At 26.0% G+C, this 22,187-nt stretch overlaps 7 protein-coding genes across 7 annotated transcripts; 4 read left to right on the plus strand and 3 right to left on the minus strand.

The window, feature by feature from the left end:
- Positions 1–3,262: 3,262 nt before the first annotated feature.
- OCT59_023344 (uncharacterized protein) lies at positions 3,263–5,639 on the plus strand (the record flags this gene model as incomplete). Its single annotated transcript, XM_025313775.2, has 10 exons — positions 3,263–3,620; positions 3,739–3,770; positions 3,833–3,901; positions 3,988–4,107; positions 4,177–4,281; positions 4,352–4,450; positions 4,528–4,684; positions 4,783–4,973; positions 5,056–5,256; positions 5,327–5,639. 10 exons carry the CDS (start codon positions 3,263–3,265, stop codon positions 5,417–5,419), a joined length of 1,425 nt encoding a protein of 474 aa, XP_025186474.1. The 3' UTR covers positions 5,420–5,639.
- Positions 5,623–6,620, minus strand: OCT59_023345 (uncharacterized protein). Its single transcript, XM_066132000.1, has one exon. It carries the CDS (start codon positions 6,436–6,438, stop codon positions 6,070–6,072), a length of 369 nt encoding a protein of 122 aa, XP_066006706.1. The 5' UTR covers positions 6,439–6,620; the 3' UTR covers positions 5,623–6,069.
- Positions 6,621–7,378: 758 nt separating this feature from the next.
- OCT59_023346 (uncharacterized protein) lies at positions 7,379–9,722 on the plus strand (the record flags this gene model as incomplete). Its single annotated transcript, XM_025310064.1, has 11 exons — positions 7,379–7,499; positions 7,566–7,684; positions 7,749–7,836; positions 7,912–8,148; positions 8,210–8,265; positions 8,343–8,662; positions 8,727–8,831; positions 8,894–9,012; positions 9,095–9,301; positions 9,365–9,452; positions 9,536–9,722. The coding sequence occupies 11 exons, from the start codon at positions 7,379–7,381 to the stop codon at positions 9,720–9,722; spliced, it is 1,647 nt and encodes a 548-aa protein (XP_025186475.1).
- Positions 9,570–10,457, minus strand: OCT59_023347 (uncharacterized protein). The gene is made up of 2 exons (XM_025324361.2): positions 10,040–10,457; positions 9,570–9,958 (listed from the first exon to the last, which is right to left on the minus strand). Exons 1-2 carry the CDS (start codon positions 10,376–10,378, stop codon positions 9,791–9,793), a joined length of 507 nt encoding a protein of 168 aa, XP_025186476.1. The 5' UTR covers positions 10,379–10,457; the 3' UTR covers positions 9,570–9,790.
- Positions 10,458–13,905: 3,448 nt separating this feature from the next.
- On the minus strand, positions 13,906–14,387 carry OCT59_023348 (uncharacterized protein; the record flags this gene model as incomplete). The annotated part of the gene is made up of 2 exons (XM_066132001.1): positions 13,906–13,940; positions 14,072–14,387. The coding sequence occupies 2 exons, from the start codon at positions 14,385–14,387 to the stop codon at positions 13,906–13,908; spliced, it is 351 nt and encodes a 116-aa protein (XP_066006707.1).
- A 3,553-nt stretch (positions 14,388–17,940) lies between these two features.
- Positions 17,941–18,681, plus strand: OCT59_023349 (uncharacterized protein; the record flags this gene model as incomplete). Its single annotated transcript, XM_025324362.1, has 4 exons — positions 17,941–18,008; positions 18,069–18,159; positions 18,223–18,346; positions 18,419–18,681. The coding sequence occupies 4 exons, from the start codon at positions 17,941–17,943 to the stop codon at positions 18,679–18,681; spliced, it is 546 nt and encodes a 181-aa protein (XP_025186477.1).
- Positions 18,682–20,354: 1,673 nt separating this feature from the next.
- On the plus strand, positions 20,355–21,326 carry OCT59_023350 (uncharacterized protein; the record flags this gene model as incomplete). Its single annotated transcript, XM_066132002.1, has 4 exons — positions 20,355–20,472; positions 20,576–20,609; positions 20,702–20,871; positions 21,130–21,326. 4 exons carry the CDS (start codon positions 20,355–20,357, stop codon positions 21,324–21,326), a joined length of 519 nt encoding a protein of 172 aa, XP_066006708.1.
- Positions 21,327–22,187: the final 861 nt, after the last annotated feature.

Raw genomic sequence — 22,187 nt, forward strand, 5'->3', positions numbered from 1 at the left:
ATTGATAAAATTTACATAGTAAAATGCGGCATTATGTTAATTAATAAAAAAAATGCCATTTGAAATCTCTGTTTTCCCAAGAAACAATAATGTTAAATACATATATAACTCCCAAAAAACTTGTTGCAACTGGCGTTATTATATCAGAACTTCATTATTATGTCCATATTTATATGACTTGTTTATTATTTTTTAAAAAAAAATTCAAGATAACTATTCCTATTTTGAGATTACACTAAAACTTAATAAAAGTCATTTTATTATTCATATATTTCATTATATTCATATTTTTTATAAACTGGACATATTTGTAAAAGAAAAAGAGATATAAAAGTGCGTAGTATTATTAAAAATGTAATAGTTGACAGAAATAATAATCAAAAAAAGTTTTATAAGCATCAAAAAAAAGTTAAAGAGCTAGAAATCATTTATACCATAAAAGTAAAATAGTAGTAAATACTATGAAATCTCTGTTTTAGAGGTATGCTCTGAAATCCGTCAATCTGGATATCTGGTCATCCATCCAAAAATTGACCAGATTTGGATTGATCTGATTGTGTTACTGGATTGACCAGATGAATCAATGGATATCTGTTCAATCCTTGTATCACCAGTTTGACCAGATTGATCAGATAGTTCAACGGATATCCGTTCAATCCGTTCAATCCATTCAATTTTTTTTTCTTAAAAACATAATTCATATTTATTGTTTATGGTTTATTATATAGTAATGTAAATTTATTTATTAATTTGAACCAAATAAAATTATTACATTGCTTAAAATAAATCAACCCCACACACTTACCCATATCATAATACAAAAGAAACGTTAGTACATTTCTTCAAAGTAAATTCCAAAAGAACGCGCTCCCATACACTTAAATTTACCCAATGTCCAAAAGAATTCGGGAAGCCGAAATCTACAAAAAAGAATAAAAAATGAAATGTTAGTACATTTCTTCAAAGTAAATTCGTAAATAACGCATCCTACATACTTACCCAATATCCCAAAGAACTTGAAAGCCAAAATCTACAAAAAAAGAATAAAAAAAGAAATGTTAATACATTTCTTCAAAGTAAATTCCAAGAGAACGCGTTCCCACACACTTACCCAATATCTCAAAGAACCCAGAAAGCCAAAATCTACAAAAAAGAATAAAAAAAAACGTTAATATGTTTCTTCAAAGTAAATTCCAAGAGAATGCACTTCCACACATTTACCCAATATCCTAAAGAACCCGGGAAGCCAAAATCTACAAAAAAGAATAAAAAAAGAAATGTTAGTACATTTCTTCAAAGTAAATTCGTAAATAATACACCCCACACACTTACCCAATATTCCAAAGAACCTGGGAAGCCAAAATCTACAAAAAAGAATAAAAAAAGAAATGTTAGTACGTTTTTTCAAAGTAAATTTCAAGAAAATGCACTTACAAACACTTACCCACTATTCTAAAGAACTCGGGAAGCCAAAATCTACAAAAAAAAATAAAGAAAAACGTTAGAAAAATAAATAAATAAAAAAAAAACAAAAAGACCTCCTCTAACTTACCTTCAAGCTGAAATCCAGTTCCAGGAAGGTGTTCCCTAGAAAAATGAAGTAAAGGAAATGTCCTAAGCCGTTTAAGCTGAATTCCAAAGGGAAGAATGACCGAAGACGCTTTCTCTATATTTATATATATATTTTTTTTTTAAAAAAAAAAGCAAAAAAAAATACTGGATTTGACCAGATTATCTGATCAATTCGGTCAATCCAATCATCCATATAACATCCGATCAATCTGGTATTATCCAACAGATCCATCTGGATTTTTCAAAATTCGTTCATTCTTAATCCGGATTATCCGATCCAGTCAAAAAATAGATGACGGATTGAACAGATTCCACTGGAGCATACTTCTATTCTGTTTCTTACATATAAAACTTTATAAACTGCAAAGAAAAAAAACTTTTTATAAAAAAAATTTTTTTCCTAAAATCTTAAACGTATATTGCAAGAGTTAAATTATGCAATTGTATAACAATATAGTTGCATTTTATTTGATATAAAACATGATTGACATGGCTTATATATAAATGTTGTGCCACATTTTATTGCAATATTTTATTATTTATTAATTATTTAATTTTTTAAGCATTTTTTTAATACTTTAATTTAACATTTATAGATACTTTTTCAATGTATCTTGTATCCAATAAGTGCTATTTATAAATATTTAGTAAATGATTTGATAAACATTATGATGTTACATGTATAAATTTTAAAAATCATATGATGACCAGGTAATTTTCACCTGGAATGAGCGAGAACTCTGCTTACTTATAAGATAGGTCATCCCAGACTTAAGGTAAAAATTATATATAAAATTCTTTGCAAATCCTATTATAAAAGGAAATTTTATATTACATTGGTATGATTTTTTTTCTTTTTAGCTAATTAACCAATAAAAAGTAAGGTAAAAACTATTAGTAAAGAGCCAATTTTCTATAGTAACTTTTATTATAAGTAAGCGGGATCCTGATAAGCGTTAAAATTATCCTAATATAAAATGGATATTACTAAATTTTACTGCAGGTAATTCTCACTGTACCAGCATTAGCAATTATTAACAAGTAGAATTTCATGTTATTTTTAATTCTACCCAAAATTCTACCCTAATTCTGGTAAGATGACAATTACCATTAGTAATATTTAGTAATGCTCATATAAAATTATAAAAATTTTACCAAAATTCATTATTTAAAAGTAGATTTTTTAACAACTACTAATCAAATCTTTGTAATATTTTAAAGATAAGCTAATTTTAAGTTAAAGAATTGATTTTTGTCATTAATTTTACTTTAGCTATTCTGGTTAAAATGTTGAAATTTTTTTTTTTTCACTAAAATGGAATTATTAATAAAACAGCTGATTGAATTTATTTTTAGGTAATTGTATATTATATTCTATCATATATTGCTATATATTAATATAATAACTATTTCAAAAGCATTCTAAAAAATTTTGCAAATAGAAATAATATATAAAAAATTATACATTATCTAAATGATTAATTTTGTTAAAAAATGGCATTTAAAACCCTTTTTGGTATTCCAAGTAAACTTGCTAAAAAGGCGATTTTATGAATTTTAAAACATTTATTTGAAATATCGCCAAAATTATTTAACCATTTTAGGATCGAGATCTGATCTACGGGTTTTTTTTTTTGATAAAATTTATTCTCTTTACTGTTTATCTTTGATTTTCGATTCGCTTAAAACTATGGCTTCTTCTTTGTTATTATTAACACGACCTCACACCAATCTTCTTTTAAGTTTAACTCAACCTAAACGATCTACAATAAACCGAAACTCTTTAATAAAAGTAATCACACTTTTTCGTTTGCCCAGTTATCGGACACTTAGTCTGTTTCCGGCAAAAACTATCGTTCCAATGAACACGAGTTTTATTCGTAGACAAACAACTTCTGCAACAAATCCCGTTGAAAACTTACCAAAAAAAGTTCGAAACAAGCCAAAAAAATCGAGTGTTGATAGTATGAGTCCTGAGGCCAAAAGGGCGTACGAGATAACAGGCTACATTATGTTTGCTTCGACATTAGGTCTTGTTATATATTCTGGTGAGTTATTTAATTCATTTTATTTTACGAATTTTCTCGTGTTTTTAACGCATAATTATAAGGAATCTCACAAATCATTGTTAATAGTACGCTAAACTCAATCTATGATTTGATTCAGGGCGTCCATTCAATACTGATCGAGAAAATCAAGTAAGAAATCTCAATTTTATATAATTAAATATGTAAATAATTTTTGTTTGATTTTTATACAGTATAAAGATTTAGACACTTTCACAGCGTGGTGTAAGCGATTGGGAGCACGCACCAAGGATCTTTTTCATGTAAAAAGTTCAAATATGTTTATATCAATTTCAATGTTATTTATTTATTGGGTTTAGAACTTTATTTTTTTTATTCTTTTTTTTAGTTTTTCACAGAACCACCATCGGATAAATTGTTACCGGATCAAGATTCCCTGCCACCACCGCCTTCTCCATATACGTTAGTAATTAATTTGGACCAAACTCTCATTTATTCAACTTGGGACGTGAGTATGAGCAAATGTTAATATGATTTATCTAATTAATATTAATTCATAAAGTTCATTCTATTCTAGAGAGAGAATGGTTGGCGATTGGCAAAACGACCTGGAGTTGATTATTTTTTATTTTTTGTGGCAAATATTTTCGAAGTGGTTATTTTCACATCCCAGCCCTCATATGTGAGTTAGATATGCTTTTGGAGCCAAAACGGTTTTAATAGATTCACAATAAATGATTTTACATTTATAGATTGCTGAACAAATTTTAATGAAACTTGATCCATTGGGACTTGTTCCCTATAGACTTTATAGAGAATCGACGAGATATGTTGAAGGCAAAATAGTCAAGGTTTTGTTGCGTTTATATTTATTTAAAATAATAAATAAACAATAAATATCAATTCATTTTTCGTATTTCACGTATAGGATATTTCAAAATTGAATCGGGATCTTTCAAAAGTAATTATTATGGATTCTAATCCCGATTCTTATTCATTGCAACCTGAGAATGCAATTGCGGTACCTCCATGGAAAGAAGATCCAAATGATACTTTCTTAATAGATATTTTACCGTTCCTTGAATGTATGCATACTACATAATTTATTTTTCTATTTGACAATGTTAATGTCTTGAATCAAAAAAAAAAAGAAAATTTTTAAAAAAATTATTCACATTTATAGCTTTTCCACTATTTACGGTCAATGATGTTCGTCAAATATTACCACAATATAAAGAAGAAAATATTCCAAAAGCTTATGCTGCATGGGAAGAACAATGGAATAAACAACAACAGTTGGAATGGGAAAATAAACTTAAGCAACCAAAAAAAGGATTAGCAAGCTTAGTTTCAGCTTTTAGCAGTGGTCAAATTGTATGGGAGAGCCTTAATATTTATTTTTTTTTTTGGTAGATTTTTAAATTTAATTGTTTTCCCCCTTTCTTTCTTTTAACAGCAAGAACAAATACCTCCTTATAAACAAAAATTGATGCAACGTCAAATTATGAATGATGAGATTAACAATTCATATCGAGATTATAAACGGCGTGCACCAGAATTACAACAAATGTACAAAAGTAGTATGGAGAATTGGCAGAAACAGGTTGAGGAGAGTATGAAAGAGAAAAGGACAACACTCTGGGAACTTATGACTCAAGTAAATATTTATGTATTGAATATTTTTTATATTTACTTTCTACATTTAACTATAATTTTTTTTTTTTAAGGGAGTACCCCAAGTTCCTATGCCTGATTTACCATCAGACCAAGATAGTTCACAATTAAATCCCCTTAAACAAACTAATTCTCCATCACAGTGAATTATATTACAATTAATTATTTAATTATTAGGCAAAAGTTAAAGGGAAAAAAAATTTTTTTCTTGATGATGTGCATTATTTACCGCAGATTAATATCACGTGAACATTGTAAAATTGACGATCAATTTCCTTTTGCGATAACAATAGTATTCCGGAGTTAGCAATCCGTAAAATTGTTCTTACAAATGTTTAATTAAAAGATTAATTAAAAAAAATATTAAACTTACTTTTATTATTATTAATTATTATTATTAAATATAAAAATTCTTAAAATCATGAATTAATTATAAACCAACTAACTTATTTTGAATATGCGTTATTAAAAAAAAAATTATACCAAACAACTATTTATACTATTAACTCGTCAAATTATATAAAATTTAACAAGACTCTTATATAAAATAAATAAATGAATAAAAAGAGTATTAACATAAAATATGTTGTTTATGGGAAATTTTTTAAACAATAATAACTACTTACTTATATTGTTTTTTTTTAAAGGAATTAGTATTTTTTTTTTTAAAAAAAAAAGTTCCCTCCGTTAACTGAGGAAGGCTAGAACTAAAAAGTAATATAAGATTATTTATTCATATTATTGAAGGAGGGGGAAAAGTGTGAAAGGTACAGTTTCTTAAAAATCTACCTGTCAGTCATTTTCGACTGCCACGATAGATGCCATAATTTTTGAGAATCTCTCTCCTGGTATAGGAAAGGATCCTATCTTGGCGAGATCGTATGAAACCTTGTCGGATTTCTTTATCTTTCTCGAGCTTAATATTGCCAAGAGGAATGAATGTACATTTTTCGAACAATCTTTTGCGGAGTTTTTCCGCTTTCCTTCTTATCGCTTTATTCGTTTTATTTGTTTTATTTTCTTTTATGCTTACTGCAAATAAACGACTACGGTGGTATTTACGAGGGCAACCATCATTCTCTTTATCATCAAATTTAAATGCTGCGGCTCGAATTCTTTCTTGTTCCTGTCTTCCACGAGCAACACTTGTCATGAAGAAGCTCATTTTTTTTAAAAAAAAAAAGTTGAAAAAAAAAGTTTGGTTTTATAACTTAGAATGAATCTTAAGAATTAATAGGTGGTGGATATAAATAAACTTAATGCTGAAATTTTTTAAAATGTTCCTTTTCGTGTGAATCGTATCTCTTTATAAATTTTGTTAATACAAAGTGATTCTTCAAACAATTTTTTTTTTGAAAAAAAAAATAAAGACAAGTTATCTCGGAATTTTTTACTTTTTTTTTTTATCAATAAAAATTTTCTTAACGAATTTAGTAATATTATAAGCGTTATTTGTACAACTACCATTTTTAGCTTATAATTAAAAAATTTTTTTGAATGATACGATACATGAATATAAAAAAAAAAATGAAAGGGAAAATCAAATAATAATGCATTTGTACGCTTGTATTAAAAAGGATTATTATGAAAGGGATGTTTATTTTTAATAGTACGGAGAGTTTCGGAGTACCGGATTATAAAGTACGGATTATGAAGTACGAATTTATGATATAATGAATTGTCAAAATTGATAAGTTTTAGTCAAGATTATTACCTAAATTTACATATCATAATTATCATATGATCAATTTTTAATATATATAAAGAAACAAAGACTCGTTTATATCATTATATTATTTCCATTTTTTCTCTTTACAAACGTTTTTTGGGGACCTTCGTGCAAAAAGCTGATCAAAAATTGCCAACCCAAATGACCCTACCGCAGATTAGATCAACACAATGACACATCAGGTTTCTTTTACTCAAGTTGACAAAAAAACTTTTGTTTTTAATAAACCTAAATATAGAATAAATCGAAAAATCGAAAAATCTAATAGAAAATCTTGTACTTTATTGGTTGAAAACGAATAAAATTGTAAAATTTAAAATATTATTTATTTATTTCTAGAAAAAATTAATTTCATTGTTTCTTTTTTTTTTCAAAAATGACAACTCAAATAAATATTAAAAATGATTCAGGACAGAATATAGTAGGAATTCTAGAAAAAAAATCTTCAAATGGTACTTTAGGAGAAAAACTTGTGATTATTTGTCACGGGTCAGCTGGTAAAAAACAAATAATAAATATAATTTTTTTTTTATGTATACGAATAAATATTTGTATATTTTTAGGACATAAAAATTATTTATTTCAAGAAAAATTAGCTAAAGAATTATCTTTTGATAATTTTCGATTCGATTTTAGAGGAAATGGAGAAAGTGATGGTATACTAAAATTTTCTAATTTTCAGGTATGTACGGTAAAAAAAAATTTATTTTTCTTAATTTTCTTTAATTAAAAAAAATATTTATTAGGAGGACGTTGAAGATATCGATACTGTAGTAAAATACCTTGAAAAAGAATTTGGTTACAAATTATATGCAGCAATTGGTCATTCTAAGGGTAATTGTTAAATTGTTAAAAAACTTTTTTCTTCTTTTTCTAAGTTAATTTTTTTATTATTTATTGAAAATATAGGATCTGTCGCAATTTTAAAATATGCATGTTATGTTAACCGTAATATTTCGCATGTAATTAATATATCGGCTCGTTATAATATGGCAGCAGGTTTATCATTAGTTGAAAATTCCGCTTTCGATTCATTAAAAGAACAAGGATATTTTTATCAGAATAATAAAATTAGAGGCGAAATTATTAGGATGAAGGTTACTAAAGAAGATTTACATGATTTTATTAATTATGATATGTCTTTTGGTAAGCATATAATTAAATACATCTATTATGTGCATATATCGTTAATACCTTTTTTTCATAGTTCACAAAATGCCAGATACTACTTCAGTTTTAACATGTCATGGAATTATGGATGAGGTACAACAAATCTTTCTTTTACCTTCTCTCATTATTTATTTATAACTCTTCATCTTTAACGTTAAAATTTTAAATAGATTGTTTCAGTTAAAGATGCAACAATTTTTGCAAATTTAATTCCAAATCATACATTAAAACTTTTACCAGGGGTGAATCATAATTATAGTAATAAACATAATGAATTAATTAAAATTATTATTAATTATTTTTCAAATAAATCACAATCTAAGAGATTTAATGAAAAATATTTATACGTTAATAGTATATCAAGATATATTTTTATCGATGGCGTAAAAAATTTTAGAGATTTAGGTGGATATCAGTGTGACTTAGGAAGTCGAGAAGAAAATGGAATTCAAAATTTTATCCGTGAAAGATTTATTTTTCGTAGTGGAAAGTAAGTTAAGGATAATAATAACAATAAAATTATGTCAATAAAAAATTAAAAGATTTTTTTTTAGTTTATTATCGATTACAGATGATGGTATTACAACACTCCGAAAATTAAATGTTCAAAAGATTTTTGATTTAAGATCAAATCCTGAAGTTAATAAATTAGGAATAAAGTAAGTAATTAAAATTATTTTTTTTAAAAATAAAGATTTAATTTAATTTTATTTTTCCCTAGAAATATTGAAGGAATGACGCGTGTACATGCTCCTGTATTTAATGAAGATGATTATCGCCCTGAAGCATTATTTGAAAGATGGAAATTATATACAAGAGGCACAGAAGGGTATTCACAAGGTAGTATTTAACCTAACTTTATCTGATATAATTTCTATTTTAAAAGCATAAACTTACTTTTCTTTCTTTTTTTTTTTAATAGCTTATATGGTGATTCTAGAAGAAGGAAAAAGAGCATATTACAAAATATTTAAACATATATTAGAATATCCAACACAACCATTCGTAGTACATTGTACTGCGGGTAAAGATCGTACCGGAATATTTGCCATGTTATTATTAAAGCTTTTAGGTGTGAACGATGATATTATTTCGAGAGAATATGAATTAACTCATGTCAATTCAAGAGGTAAATTTATTGAATTTTAATAATAAAACGAGAAAGATATCTTTTTGAAATTTCTTTTTTTAGTAACGGATCCAAAAGAAATTAAATTATATATTAAATTGACAAATAATTATTTTGATGAAGAAGAAATCAAAGAAACGTTAAGTGCAAGGTAAGTACTTTTAAATATACACATACATATTATATACATTTACATAATTTAAAAATTATAAAAAATTATTAATTTTTTTTTAGGTACGAATTTATGACGACATCTTTACAAAAATTTCAAAATCATTATAAATCAGTAGATAATTATTTATTTCAATGTGGATTTACTAAAAAAGAAATTGAAGCTATAAAATATAATTTAGTGATGAGTAATAATATAAAAAATTCAAAACTGAACCAAAATGATAATGTAATAAGATCATTATTATAATAATTAGCTCTTATGTACTTTTAGTGTAATTATTTATGGCTGAAATCTATTTATTAATTATAGATGTGTTAAAATCGAATATATTTGCGTAATCTAACACCAGAAAGAATGGCAGATATATATAAAAGATATCTTGATTCATCAGTAAGAGTAGTAAGAAACCACATTGAATTCAATGCAAATAAAATAAAACATAATAAATCAATATTATAATAGGCAAACGTAATGATTCCACGCTATTTTTTAATAATAAATAAATACACAATTAGTTATTATTATTTTATTATTAAAAAGATATTAATTAATTAATTAATTACCTTCTTATCGGCTAAAAAGTAAACTTCTTCAATTTCATTTCCTTTATCGGTTTTAATCAAGTCTTTTAATGAAGCTCCAATACTTTTATCAGATTCATAGGAACGTATCAAATGACAAGTTTCTTCCTCATTCTTTTCATAATAAAACATTTCATAAGGATAATTAAATGAATTTATATAACGTAATGTATCTTCAACAAATTTTGTTATTTTTTCTTCGTTGTCTGATAATAACTGCGATTTTGTTACTGGGTATGTATGCTTTTGCGAAAATATTAAGTCAATTTTCTCCGTTGATGAAATTTCGGAGTCTGGTTTTGATTGTTTTCTTCTCGACATTATTTATTAAAAATTAAGAAAAAGAATGGAAAATTTTCTATTTTTATTTTTATTTATAACCAAGCGACGATCCTGCCCCAGCCTTGCTCAGCCCGAAATACACGAATTTTTAATACCTTTGGAAAAAGGAATTAGTTTGTTTATTTTTAGGATGATTTTGGCTGATCATAAATCCGAACCTGATATAAATGAATTTGGTAGAATTTCAGATCCCATTATGTAATGGAATCTAATAAATTAGTTAGTAAAATTAATATATAATGATAAAGTATGTGAGGTATATAATAGTTAAAAAAAATAATTTCTTGATCGATTTTAATCAGTTGAAAGGACAAAATTATGGTAAAACAAATGTGAGTCACTTAGCTTCCTCCGGAAGTTCTTTTGATAAGGAAAAAAGTCAGAGTTTATTGATATCTCAATGCTTTTTATTAATATCTAACTTATATACTTATCCATTAACTCTAGAAATATAAAATTACCACCATTTGATGCGTCTTAATGAGAAGAATCTGATAGAAATAAAATTGTCTTTCTACAAATATTATGTGACAAGATAATTTATAAAATCTAAAAATTTGTAAATTAATATAACTTTTATTTATCAATTTTAGAGTTATGATTTTATTACCATTAAATGCGCCTTAATAAGAAATATAATTTTATCCTTCTATGATCACTAGATCTTAAGATATCTTAAAAATTCAAAAATTTTTAAAATTTTTAAAATTAATTTTAGTCCCTAGGATAAATTTTAGGCCATTCCCTTGGGAACGATCAGTCATGTGATTTTTTCGTGGCATTTTTTATTTTTCTGAACTGTAAAGTATTACACAGACAAACAAATAACAGATACTACAGATACTTTATTGATATGTATAAACGAATTTTTTGATGCACATTACATGAAAACTTATAAACTATTGCGTATAACAGTAATAAAAACAAGATTTCACTGGAAAATAAATTGAAAAAAGAAAAAATTATGGGAAATGATTGGAATAACAGAAGAAATTGAAGAAAGAATAGAAGATATTGTGGTAGATATAGTAAAAGAAAAAAGAGAAAATGAAATTAAAGAAATCAAGAAAAATACTGGGAAATGGGAATATAAAAGAAAAAATTAAAATTATAGAAAAATTGTTGGAACCTGGAAAACGATCAGAAAAAGTTACCTAAGAAGCCATCCTAGAATTATATTAATGGTAATGCAGATTGTAATAGTTCAGAAAGACATGGCGATGATGGATATGATTCCTTTGCATTTGCTTTTACGCATACTTTAGCTTTTTTTGGAGTTGGTAAGCAAGAAAATAGTCGATTCTGATTTTCCTCTCTAGGTCATTTTCAAAATCCAGTTGTCTTAAATGATTGTTTTTTTTGTTTTTTTCCATATATCACCTTCATTGTCTCTTGAATTGCAGCCTAACATTTATGAAGTCATCAACTTAAATATATAACTATTTGATAGAAAGTTCGAAGCTAACTTTTATGTTCAGAATAGATACTAGAATTTCCAGAATAGAAGAAAAATTCTTTTCTTCACCATGAACCTCCATTGGTTTACTGCTTTGAACTCTACATATATAGCCCTTCAGATTGTTCATGTAAATCGTCATAATCATCATTCCTATAAATTAAAGATACTATTAGATGAACTGATTTATTTTTGCAGACACAGAAAGAACATACTAGTGTGAATCATTCCAACTGTTTGAATTTTTGAACACATCTTTACATCCCAATTTACTTTATCCATCAACTTTATAAACATGTCTTTTAACATTTTAGGTAATTTTAATCCTTACTCTTTGAGAACTTTCATTCCATTTTTATCAGTCCAACTTTTTCCTATCTTTAACACTGTTACTGACTCTTTTAAGAATCCAGTCATCCCTACGACCCATTTTTCATTGTTTTTCTGATTTCCTCTTCAAATTTTTTTGTGATGCTGACGCTAAGCTTGAACTTTTCCCTTTGGATTGTTAAAAGAAATATTGTTAAACATATCAAAGCAATTCACATTTATAGAAATTACCTGGCAACAGATATTGTTTTTAGATTTCCAAAAGCCTGGTCAAAATTGCATTTCAAATGTGACAGTTGATCCAAATTTCAAAATTTATATCTTTCAAGCTTTCGGTTTGAATTTTTCTTACTTTATAAAAGTAGATTCAGTCAACTTACTATTAATACATCTATAATATGCATATACAAAATAGTCACATACAACGAATATATAGCATATATAATTATATCTGCCGATCTATACCCTAACCCTAATTTTTTGAGATAACTCCAAATTTGTAGACCAATCATAGTATAGGTCAATCAATTTGATATGACTGGCTAATAATCATAATATATATAATTGGCAATAAAAAACTATCATATTTAATTAATAATTAATATGTAACAAAATGTACATTTATAGATGATCTGATAATTCATGGCAAAATGCATGGCTATAATTTTTTTTTAAAAAAAATAAAGTAAACCTTTATTTTTACAAATGGTAACAGTTGAGGAGGACCCCAGAAAATCCTTATATAGGTAAGGTCCCAAAAATATTTTTTACTAATAGCTCTAAGCAAAGGTTTTTACTATGATTGCTAAGCATTGTTGATATTTAATCTCAAAAATCATACAAAAATAAGCAATTTAATATTCTAACCTAATAAAATTTTCCATTTTTTTATTTTTGAATTTTTATAATTAATTAGCTTTATCTTTAAGAATCAATAAATTTTATTAATCAAATTTAAAACAAAAATAAAACATATTACATTAATAATTTTATAAGATTTTCTTGATAATATCTTTTCTTCCGAAATATTCAAAATAATATTTTTTTTCATTACCCAATAATTTTAAGATATTCCCTTCAATTAAAATGCCAGACGGTAAAATATGATAAAAAATATTAGATGCTAAATGATGCGTTAAAATATAACAACCCTCTTGAACTATATCACTAAAAAGATTAAGATGAATAGGGATGTAAACATGCAATGAAATATATGAAATATCATCTAACATTGTTATTGGTTCATTGGCAAAACAATGATTTGAATAAGCTTCATAATAAATAGCCATAATCCGACTAATACACATTTGATTTTCATATTTAACAAATACATAGTTTCCTTTAATTAATAGTACATCTCTTGAAACATTAGCATTCTCTATATCTGGAACTATAGAATTATTAATATTAAATCCTTTTGAAATTAATAACAAATCCGCAATATAACTTAATAGCTTACTTTCGATTAAAGATTGCTGGAACCTTTTTTTATTTGACTTCTATTTGTTTCTTAACTTTTCTAATTCCTCAATATGCAATTGAGCAAGAGTTAATGAAATACTATTTCTATTTTCCTTCCATCGTTTTTCTCTTTGAGTTACAAAACGTTGATTAGGATCTTCATTTTTTGAAAAGAAAGAGACCAAATTACTGGCTTTATTTGGCATAATAGAATTTGATGAATTTAAACCTGAGGATATTGATTTTTTTATTTTTTGTTCTAAAGGTTTTGAATAATAAGCTTTATGATGAGACCTTTGAAGAATTAAATTTTCAAAGTTCAGATTATCATCCAAAAGAAATTGGTATTCATTATCAACTACAAAAAATTATAATTAATAATTATATATAATATAATATGAATAAGTAAATAAAATAAAACTTACCACTATCTCCACCATTGATAATTGACAAGTTATTTGGTTTTTCATTAATTCTTTTAAGTTGGAACTGTCCTTCATTAAACATTAGATCAGAATAATCACTATCAAGTATTTCTGCAGAACCATGTTTCATAATTACAGATGCTTCGTTTAACGCAGCTGGAATATCTGATTCGTCACCTTCAGATGTTTCACTTTCTATTTCACGTTCATATCTACGATTAATGCTTAGTGATTCTTCATTATGATATCTATCATTAAAAATAATTACTACTTTTGGCTCATTAATTACAATAGGCAATTCTACTGGTTGAAGCATTTGAAGAAATTCTGCTAATTCACGAGCAAGTTGATAAGAATTATTTAAGGTTTGTAGAATTTGATTATCATCAGGCCATAGGCGAAGCATTTCTAAAGAATTATCATCAATAGAATCAGAGTTACATTCGAATTGATAACCTATAAACAAAATAAATAATAATGTAAATAAATCAAATAAATAATAATGTAAATAAACAAAATAATATAAAATTGTAAATTATTTAAAAAAACTGAAATGACCTTCTCTTACAGATTTTTCTTTATTAAAATTCAACTTTTCATTTCTTAAAGCCTTAGTGTGTTGTGAGATTTTTGGAACCATTTGAATTAATTCTACAAAGTCAAAATCTGAATTAATTTGACGTGCAATACCAAAAAAATGTTCTACTGGCTCAGAATCATGAAGCCAAGGTAATAGTGGAATTAAAGGATAAAAGTCTTGATGTGCTTTAACTAAAAGAACTATTGATTCACATAAAGAATTAAGAATTGCGAAAGTCTGGTCGGCTAAAAAGTTATTGCGAATAGAAATAAAATCTGAATATTTTTTTGCTAAATGTTTAACGTAAAACCGCCAAAGTCTTAAAAAGAAAAATCCAGTCATTGACATACGAATTCGTTCTAAAGGTGCCAAATTTCTATTGAGATAACTATCAACAATTTCACCTTATTTGAATAAAAGAATAACGTATTAATATAATTTTCTAAGTTATTATATATATTATATTATTTGAATACATACCCATAATAAATAAATAAACAAAAAAACCTTTATCTTCAGGTTTTAACTGATAATTATGTGATACTAATTGTTTTAAATTAGCAGAACAAAATGTCCGGTAAGCTGCACCATCGTCTTGCCGATCCAATTTTATTACATCATTTTTGTAAATCACAGAATCATGGCGATTAACTTGTTCAAGAAGCTGATCGTAACGAACTGATGAATTTCCAAAGGTCAAAAGTCTTGCACCTGACATTATTGCATTTCTTGCAGTTTTTTTTGCATGCTTTGGATCTTGAACTGGGATTATAGGACCAATTGATTCAAAAATAGGGCAACTGAAATTTATATGCAATGTAGAATTATAAATAGAAAGTCTTTCAGTGTTTGAAGAATTTAATATATTTTGCTGAGCTCGAAATTCTACTATTGCGCCATCTGAACCTAATGAAAGAATATGGAGTCCTAATTGAGGAGCAATTTCTTGAAGTAATTTTTTATATAGCTGTGTAATATCATTTGCACTATCAGATCCTTTATTTGGAATTAACGCTACAATTACTGGAGGAAATTTCGGTAATGGAATCTAAAATAATTAAAAAAAATTCTTTAAATTTTATGATAATATTTTATATAAAAAATAAAAAATTTCTAATCTATTACCTGTAATATGTATGCACGAACATCTTTAGCAATAGCATTTTCTTCCTTAATTTTATTAATAGTACTTGGAATATCACTATATACATTTATAATAGTTTCTTCTTTTGACAAAGTTGAACCAATAATGCAACCAAGTATAGGTGAATATCGTAGCCTTTCTTTCAATTTTGTATTGTCAGTCATTGCTGCTATAGGACCATCATAACCAATAGTATCAATTAGCCGCTTAAATTGTGCTACATTTTCAAAGCACAATTCAGGATTAGTTAAGTGATCTTCATTATTATTACGTAAATATCTAATATAATAAATAAAAAGTAAATAATAATATTAGTTCGATAATATTAATGTATTTGTATTAATTATACTTTTCGTCAAAATTACAAAATACTAATTAAATTTATTTTGACAGACGTAATGTATTTTGACAGATGTAATTAATTCATAGTAATTTTATAATAAATAGTGAATTGGTCTATTCGCCGAAATACAACGTAATTAATTAGCGGAGAAGTATAGTATTAATAGACATTTAATTACCGAATTGATTAGATACTTCTTTCTTCTAAATTAACCTTTTAATGATTTAAAACGCATCATTAGGTTTTGTCTAAATAAATCCAATGCTCTAGAACTAATTTCTCCTAAAATAACTAGAAAACTAGTAAATTCTTCTGAATATTTAATATTTTACTTGCCCATATGTTTTGATTTTCTTTCTGCAGCATCACATATTACTTCGCATAATCCCATAAATACTGGTTGTTCTTTAAACACCCCTTTTAACGCCAAATCAGCTATAGTTATCCAAGAGTTTGCCGTATTATTCTCCCTATCATTATTGAGTAAATTCCAAACAGTACGAAGGTCTACATTTTGCAAATATTTTTTTAATGCATTATCTTCCTAGTAGTGTTTTGGTGTGAATTTAATATTACTTGGTAAAGGAATTTTTTTCCTAATTTTATTAGAAAGGTTTTTATTGAGATGAAGTGAGTTACAATCATTACAAATATTACTTCTTTCTGCAAATCCTGTACAGGTTTTAGCATGTACACAATTTTCTAATACAAAATAATGTAAGTTCATTATTTATTTTTAAACCATTAAAAATTAAAATTAATAACTCACCTGATCGATCAATTTGCCAAACACTTTCTGCAAATAAAGCACGATTTAATTTTCTTTTCTGAGAGTAGTTAAGTCTTTTCTAACTAAATTTACTAAAAATTAAATTTGGAAATAGATCTCGTGCTATTGTTTCAATACGACGTGTTTCTCCAAATTGAACTGGAGTACGTTGAATATACATTGATATTTGTTCAGATTGAAGTCCATGACAAATTAACCGTTTATTAGATTTTGTTATATTTGATATATCTTCATTAATATTAATTAATGAAGGAACATTATCATTTTCTTCATCTTCTATTTCATCTATTTGTAACAAATCATCTTCATCCATATTATCATAAATATCAGAATCCCAGTTTTCATCATCTTCTCTACTATCTTCATTTGTTTTTTCAATTGGTTTAAAATAATTATAAATACTACGTTGACCTTCTTTTGATTTGCATCCAGAATTAGCAACATGTCGATTAAGATAATCTTCAGTATATCGTCAGTTTAGCTTAATTATTTTACCACATATGCAAATTACCTTTTTTGCATTTATTATATAGGCACAATACTCATGTTTTGATAATCTTTCTTTACTATATTTATGAAAAGTCATTTTTATCGATTGTAAATCAAATTCTTTGTAGATGAAAGAGATTATCTTATATAAAAATTTTACGTATCATAAAATAATATAAGATCACGTGATTATATAATTAGTAATTAAAATCGTGATAAAATTAAGCAACTGAAACCCCTTAGTATTCCAAAAAAATACTAAAAATATGCAGATCAATTATCTTACATTGGGTAAAATTTTGCCGAAATTAAGCATTGATAAATTCTTACATTATATAATTCTTCTATGTTGGCTAAGCACCTTAGTACCTTACATATATAAGAATTTTCTGGGGTCCTAGTTGAGGAAATTGGAGATTATTCAGAAGATAAAATTATTATTTATAAACAGAAGAATGAAAAGAGAATAGTTAGTCAGAGTTTTACCTATAAAATAATTATGGTAAAAAAATATCTGGATAAAATGATTCTTCAAGTTACTCATGCATCAAACCGTTATTCTATTTCTGATAGTTACAAAATACAAATAAGGTAAGGACGTGTAGAAGAAAATAAAGTAATCCAATATATAATTACATATTAAGACAATAGGCCTTTACATTGTATACAATATGGTGAAAACTTTAATGAACAAGTTTTTTTTAAGTTGTTAGCTACCAATGCTGCTGATTTGTTATATAAGGTAAAGTAGTTATAATTAAATAAATATGTTCAAATATACCATTAATTTATAATTTTTCTGTAGAAATTTACAGAAAATAAAGCAAAAATATCAGGAATTTTACTTTTTGGATTACAACTGAATAAATTAAAAGAATATCAAGAAATGAAATCAGTCAAACTACATGCAAAGATTTTGAAGCTTGTTAGTAAGTTGACAACTTCTGGATTAACAAAATGAGCAATAAAGATAGTATTTAAAATGTCAGAACAATTTTCAGAAATTGCCAATGACTATTATCTTTCAGAAGATGTTCCATTATTGGAATCAATAGAATTTAGTATTAAAGGTAAAGGATATGATATCGATTATGGAAAAGAAAATCAAGATTTAAAATATAAAAAAGAAGTTGCAATTGTAAAAGCAATAGATAAAAGCAGAATTTCACGTGATGGCTATAGATATTTTATGGCAATTGAATCAAATTTACCAAAAGAATGTGCAAGAATATTGCTAATTTGCACTCAGGGTAAAATCATCTAAAAGTGATTTCACCCAGGTCATGATTAATTTATTAAAAATTTATTAAATTTGATTAGTGTAAATTTAATATTTCTCACTTCATAATTTGGCATATAAATCCCCTGTAAATTTTTTAAAATTTTTTGATTGGCTAAATTTGTTTAAATATACTGTATAATAAATGTGCTTAAAATACTTTTGCACTAAAAGTTTATAACAATTTATTAATTTTTAATAGATTACATGATTTATTGATTGAAAAAAACAAACTCATACTATCCAAAATTCTAAATTTTTTGATAGGAATGATAAAAAGAATGAGTCACAATGATAAAGAAAAGAGAATATATGAATGAAAAAGGGAAAAGAGAATGAAAGTAAATGAAAAAAATAGGGAGTGAAAGGGAATGAAAGAAACAAAGAGGGAGTAAAGGAGGAATGAAATGGAGCAAAGGGAGAGCGAAAGAACGAAGGGAATGAAAAAGATAAAGTGGGAATAAAAAAAAAATGAAAAGAATGAAGGGGGACAAAATGGAGCAAAGGGGGAATAAAAAAATGAAAGGAACAAAGGGTAGTGTAAAGAAATGAAAGGATGAAATGGGAATGAAAAAAAATTAAAATAATAAAGGATAGTGTAAATGAACGAAAAAGATGAAGTGGGAATGGAAAAAAATGAAAGTAATGAAGGGTAGTGTAAAGAAACGAAAAAGATGAAGTGGGAATGAAATAAAAACAAATGAGAGGTAGTATAAATGAATGAAAAAGAATAAATGGAAATGAAAAAAAAAAGGAATGAAAAAAATAAAGTGGAAATGAAAAAAAAGTGGAAACAAAAAAAAAGTGTAAACAAAAAAAAAAGTGTAAACAAAAAAAAAGTGTAAACAAAAAAAAAAGTGGAAATAAAAAAAAAGTGGAAACAAAAAAAAAAGTGGAAACAAAAAAAAAGTGGAAACAAAAAAAAAGTAGGAACAAAAAAAAATGAAAGGATCGAAAAGGAAATAAAAATAACGGAAAAAATGAAGGAAGGGAAGAAAAGACAAAAAGAGAGCAAAAAATGGAGAAGGGACGAAAATGAGATAAACAGGAGACCAAGTAACAACCAAACCCATAAAATAAAAAAAGAAATAAAGTTAGTAGGGAACAGAGATTATATGTAATAAATAAATGAAAACAAAAAAATAAAAACATACCTTAGTAGTTGCAGAAAAGAACTGAAATGCAAAATGTAAGAAACAAAATTCAAAAACAAAATAAAAAATAAGAAGAACGGTCATGTAGTGCTGGACATACTTAATTGCAAAACTGAAAGAGCCAAAGGACCTAAAAAAATGAAATAAAGTTAGTAGGAAACAAAATGCAAGAAGCAAAAATGAAAAAAAAGAAAACGTACCTGGATGCCGTGTAAAGAAGTGAAAGGACCTAAAGAAAAAAAGATTATCCAACTATCCAAGTACGTTTAAAAAAAAATAAACAAACATAAACCAGAAATGATCAGCACATTAATTAGCCAATAAAATTTAATAAGGTGCACGTGTACAAATTTAATAATGAGGTGATATCACCGGGTAAATTATCTGTTATATAAAATTATCAGGTTAAATCACCCTAGGTGAAAATAATTAAAATCACTCTGGGTGTAAATTAGTTATATTCGATGTGCAATATCCGAACAAAAAATCTTTATTAACAATTTAATGAAACAAAATGTTAAAATTAAAGTTATTAATATTAAAGCAATAGCAGCAGTAGATCCTGATGAAGTAGCACATATTACAGATGAAAATATTGTAGAAACAGTTATTAATTCAGTAGGTAAAGCGGAAATTCAAAGTATTAAAGAAATTTTAATATTTCTTATACCAAGTTTAGTTAAAAAAAATATTTTAAATTCATCACAACCTATTATTTTGATTAGAATTTCAGAAGATGGAAGGAATGTTGGCTGAAAAGTTAAGCATGTTATGATTACATTTGCAATTCTTAACGATAAGAAAGCTCTTTTTTCCTCTAAATATTATTACACTATTATTTTTTATCCCAGGTCTGAAAAATATAATATTTTGGATATAACTACAAGGTTACTAAGAGAAGAATTATGGCAGCTTAAAAATCAAGGACTTATTATTGGTAATGTACATTGGAAATTTGAATTTTATTTTTCTTCCAATTGGAAGTTCTTAATTATCTGTTTAGGATTTAATTCTCCAACAAGTAATTATTCTTGCTTTTGGTGTTTAATTAAAAAAAATCAACATAGCGATTTAAATGCTAATTGGACAATTTCAAAAAATATGAATATTTTGAGAAATAATTGTACCCTTTATCCAGGTCATCATAAAAAACCGTTGTTTGATATGATTGAAATAGAAAATTATTTAGTTGATGAATTGCATGTTATGTTAAGAATTACTGATAGGCTTTGAAGTTTAGTAATATATGAAGTAATTGAATCTGGATATTTTGATATAGCACGTGAAGTTATTATTAAAGAAATGCAGCGAATTGGTGTTTGCTTTCAATTTTGGCAAGAAAGAGATTTCAATAAATGGTCATATACTTCACTTATGGGTCAAGAAAAACTTAAAGTGCTACATAATTTTAACTTAGAAACAATTCTAGAGCCTGTTCAAGCAAAGATGATACAAAAATTATGGGATGATTCATGATTTTAATGATCTTTATAGTGCTTTAAAAATGAAAATACTGATTCTATTGAATTTCAATTAGCTGCTAAAGCATGGCTTAATTATTTTCTTATTTCTTCAATCGGAAATCCTGAAGATTCTGATTTTATTAAAGGCCTTTATTAACCTGTTGATGTCACTTCATACATGCATGTATTAGTATGGCATATATGGGAATTTATGGAAAAACATAATAAATGGAGTATTAAATCTTTTTCCTGTTTTCCAGTTAAAAAGAAGAACCATATATATGTATCATTTTTTTTTCGCAAAACTATGAAAGATGGAGGTAAACTTATTAATTCTAAGGCTGCAATAGTAAAAATTCTTGAAAAAACTTTATGAATTATCTGATAATATTTTTTTTATTTGTGATAGACCTCAAAAAATTCGGATCATTAATAAAAAAAATTAAACCTAATGGTAAACTTAATAAGATTTCACATTTTATATATTTTATTATTCTATATAAATTTCTATTTTTCAATTTAGACTTCTAATTTGAGATATATAAAAATTCATAGTAATATGTCCAGCATAATAAAAATTATTGTTAATTTCATGCTCCTTTTTTTTCTTCCATTCAATAACAACTTATCCCTTTTGTAACGAGATTTTTTTTTATATTTGCCTTGCAGGCTATTCTTTAATTAACAAGTACAGCCAAAGGATTGGTCTCACGTATTTTTATTCTATTGTGTTCAGAAAAATTACGATTCATTTGGTTGATCTAATAAAATTATATACATTTTTTGATCTTAGGCATAATGTTTTATTGACCAATGCTCATCATTAAAAATATAATTTAGTTGTTTTTTCCCCAACTCCCTTTAAAAAAACATT

The sequence above is a fragment of the Rhizophagus irregularis genome, chromosome 32 (genome assembly GCF_026210795.1).
Source record: "Rhizophagus irregularis chromosome 32, complete sequence".
Classification (NCBI taxonomy): Eukaryota; Fungi; Glomeromycota; class Glomeromycetes; order Glomerales; family Glomeraceae; genus Rhizophagus; species Rhizophagus irregularis.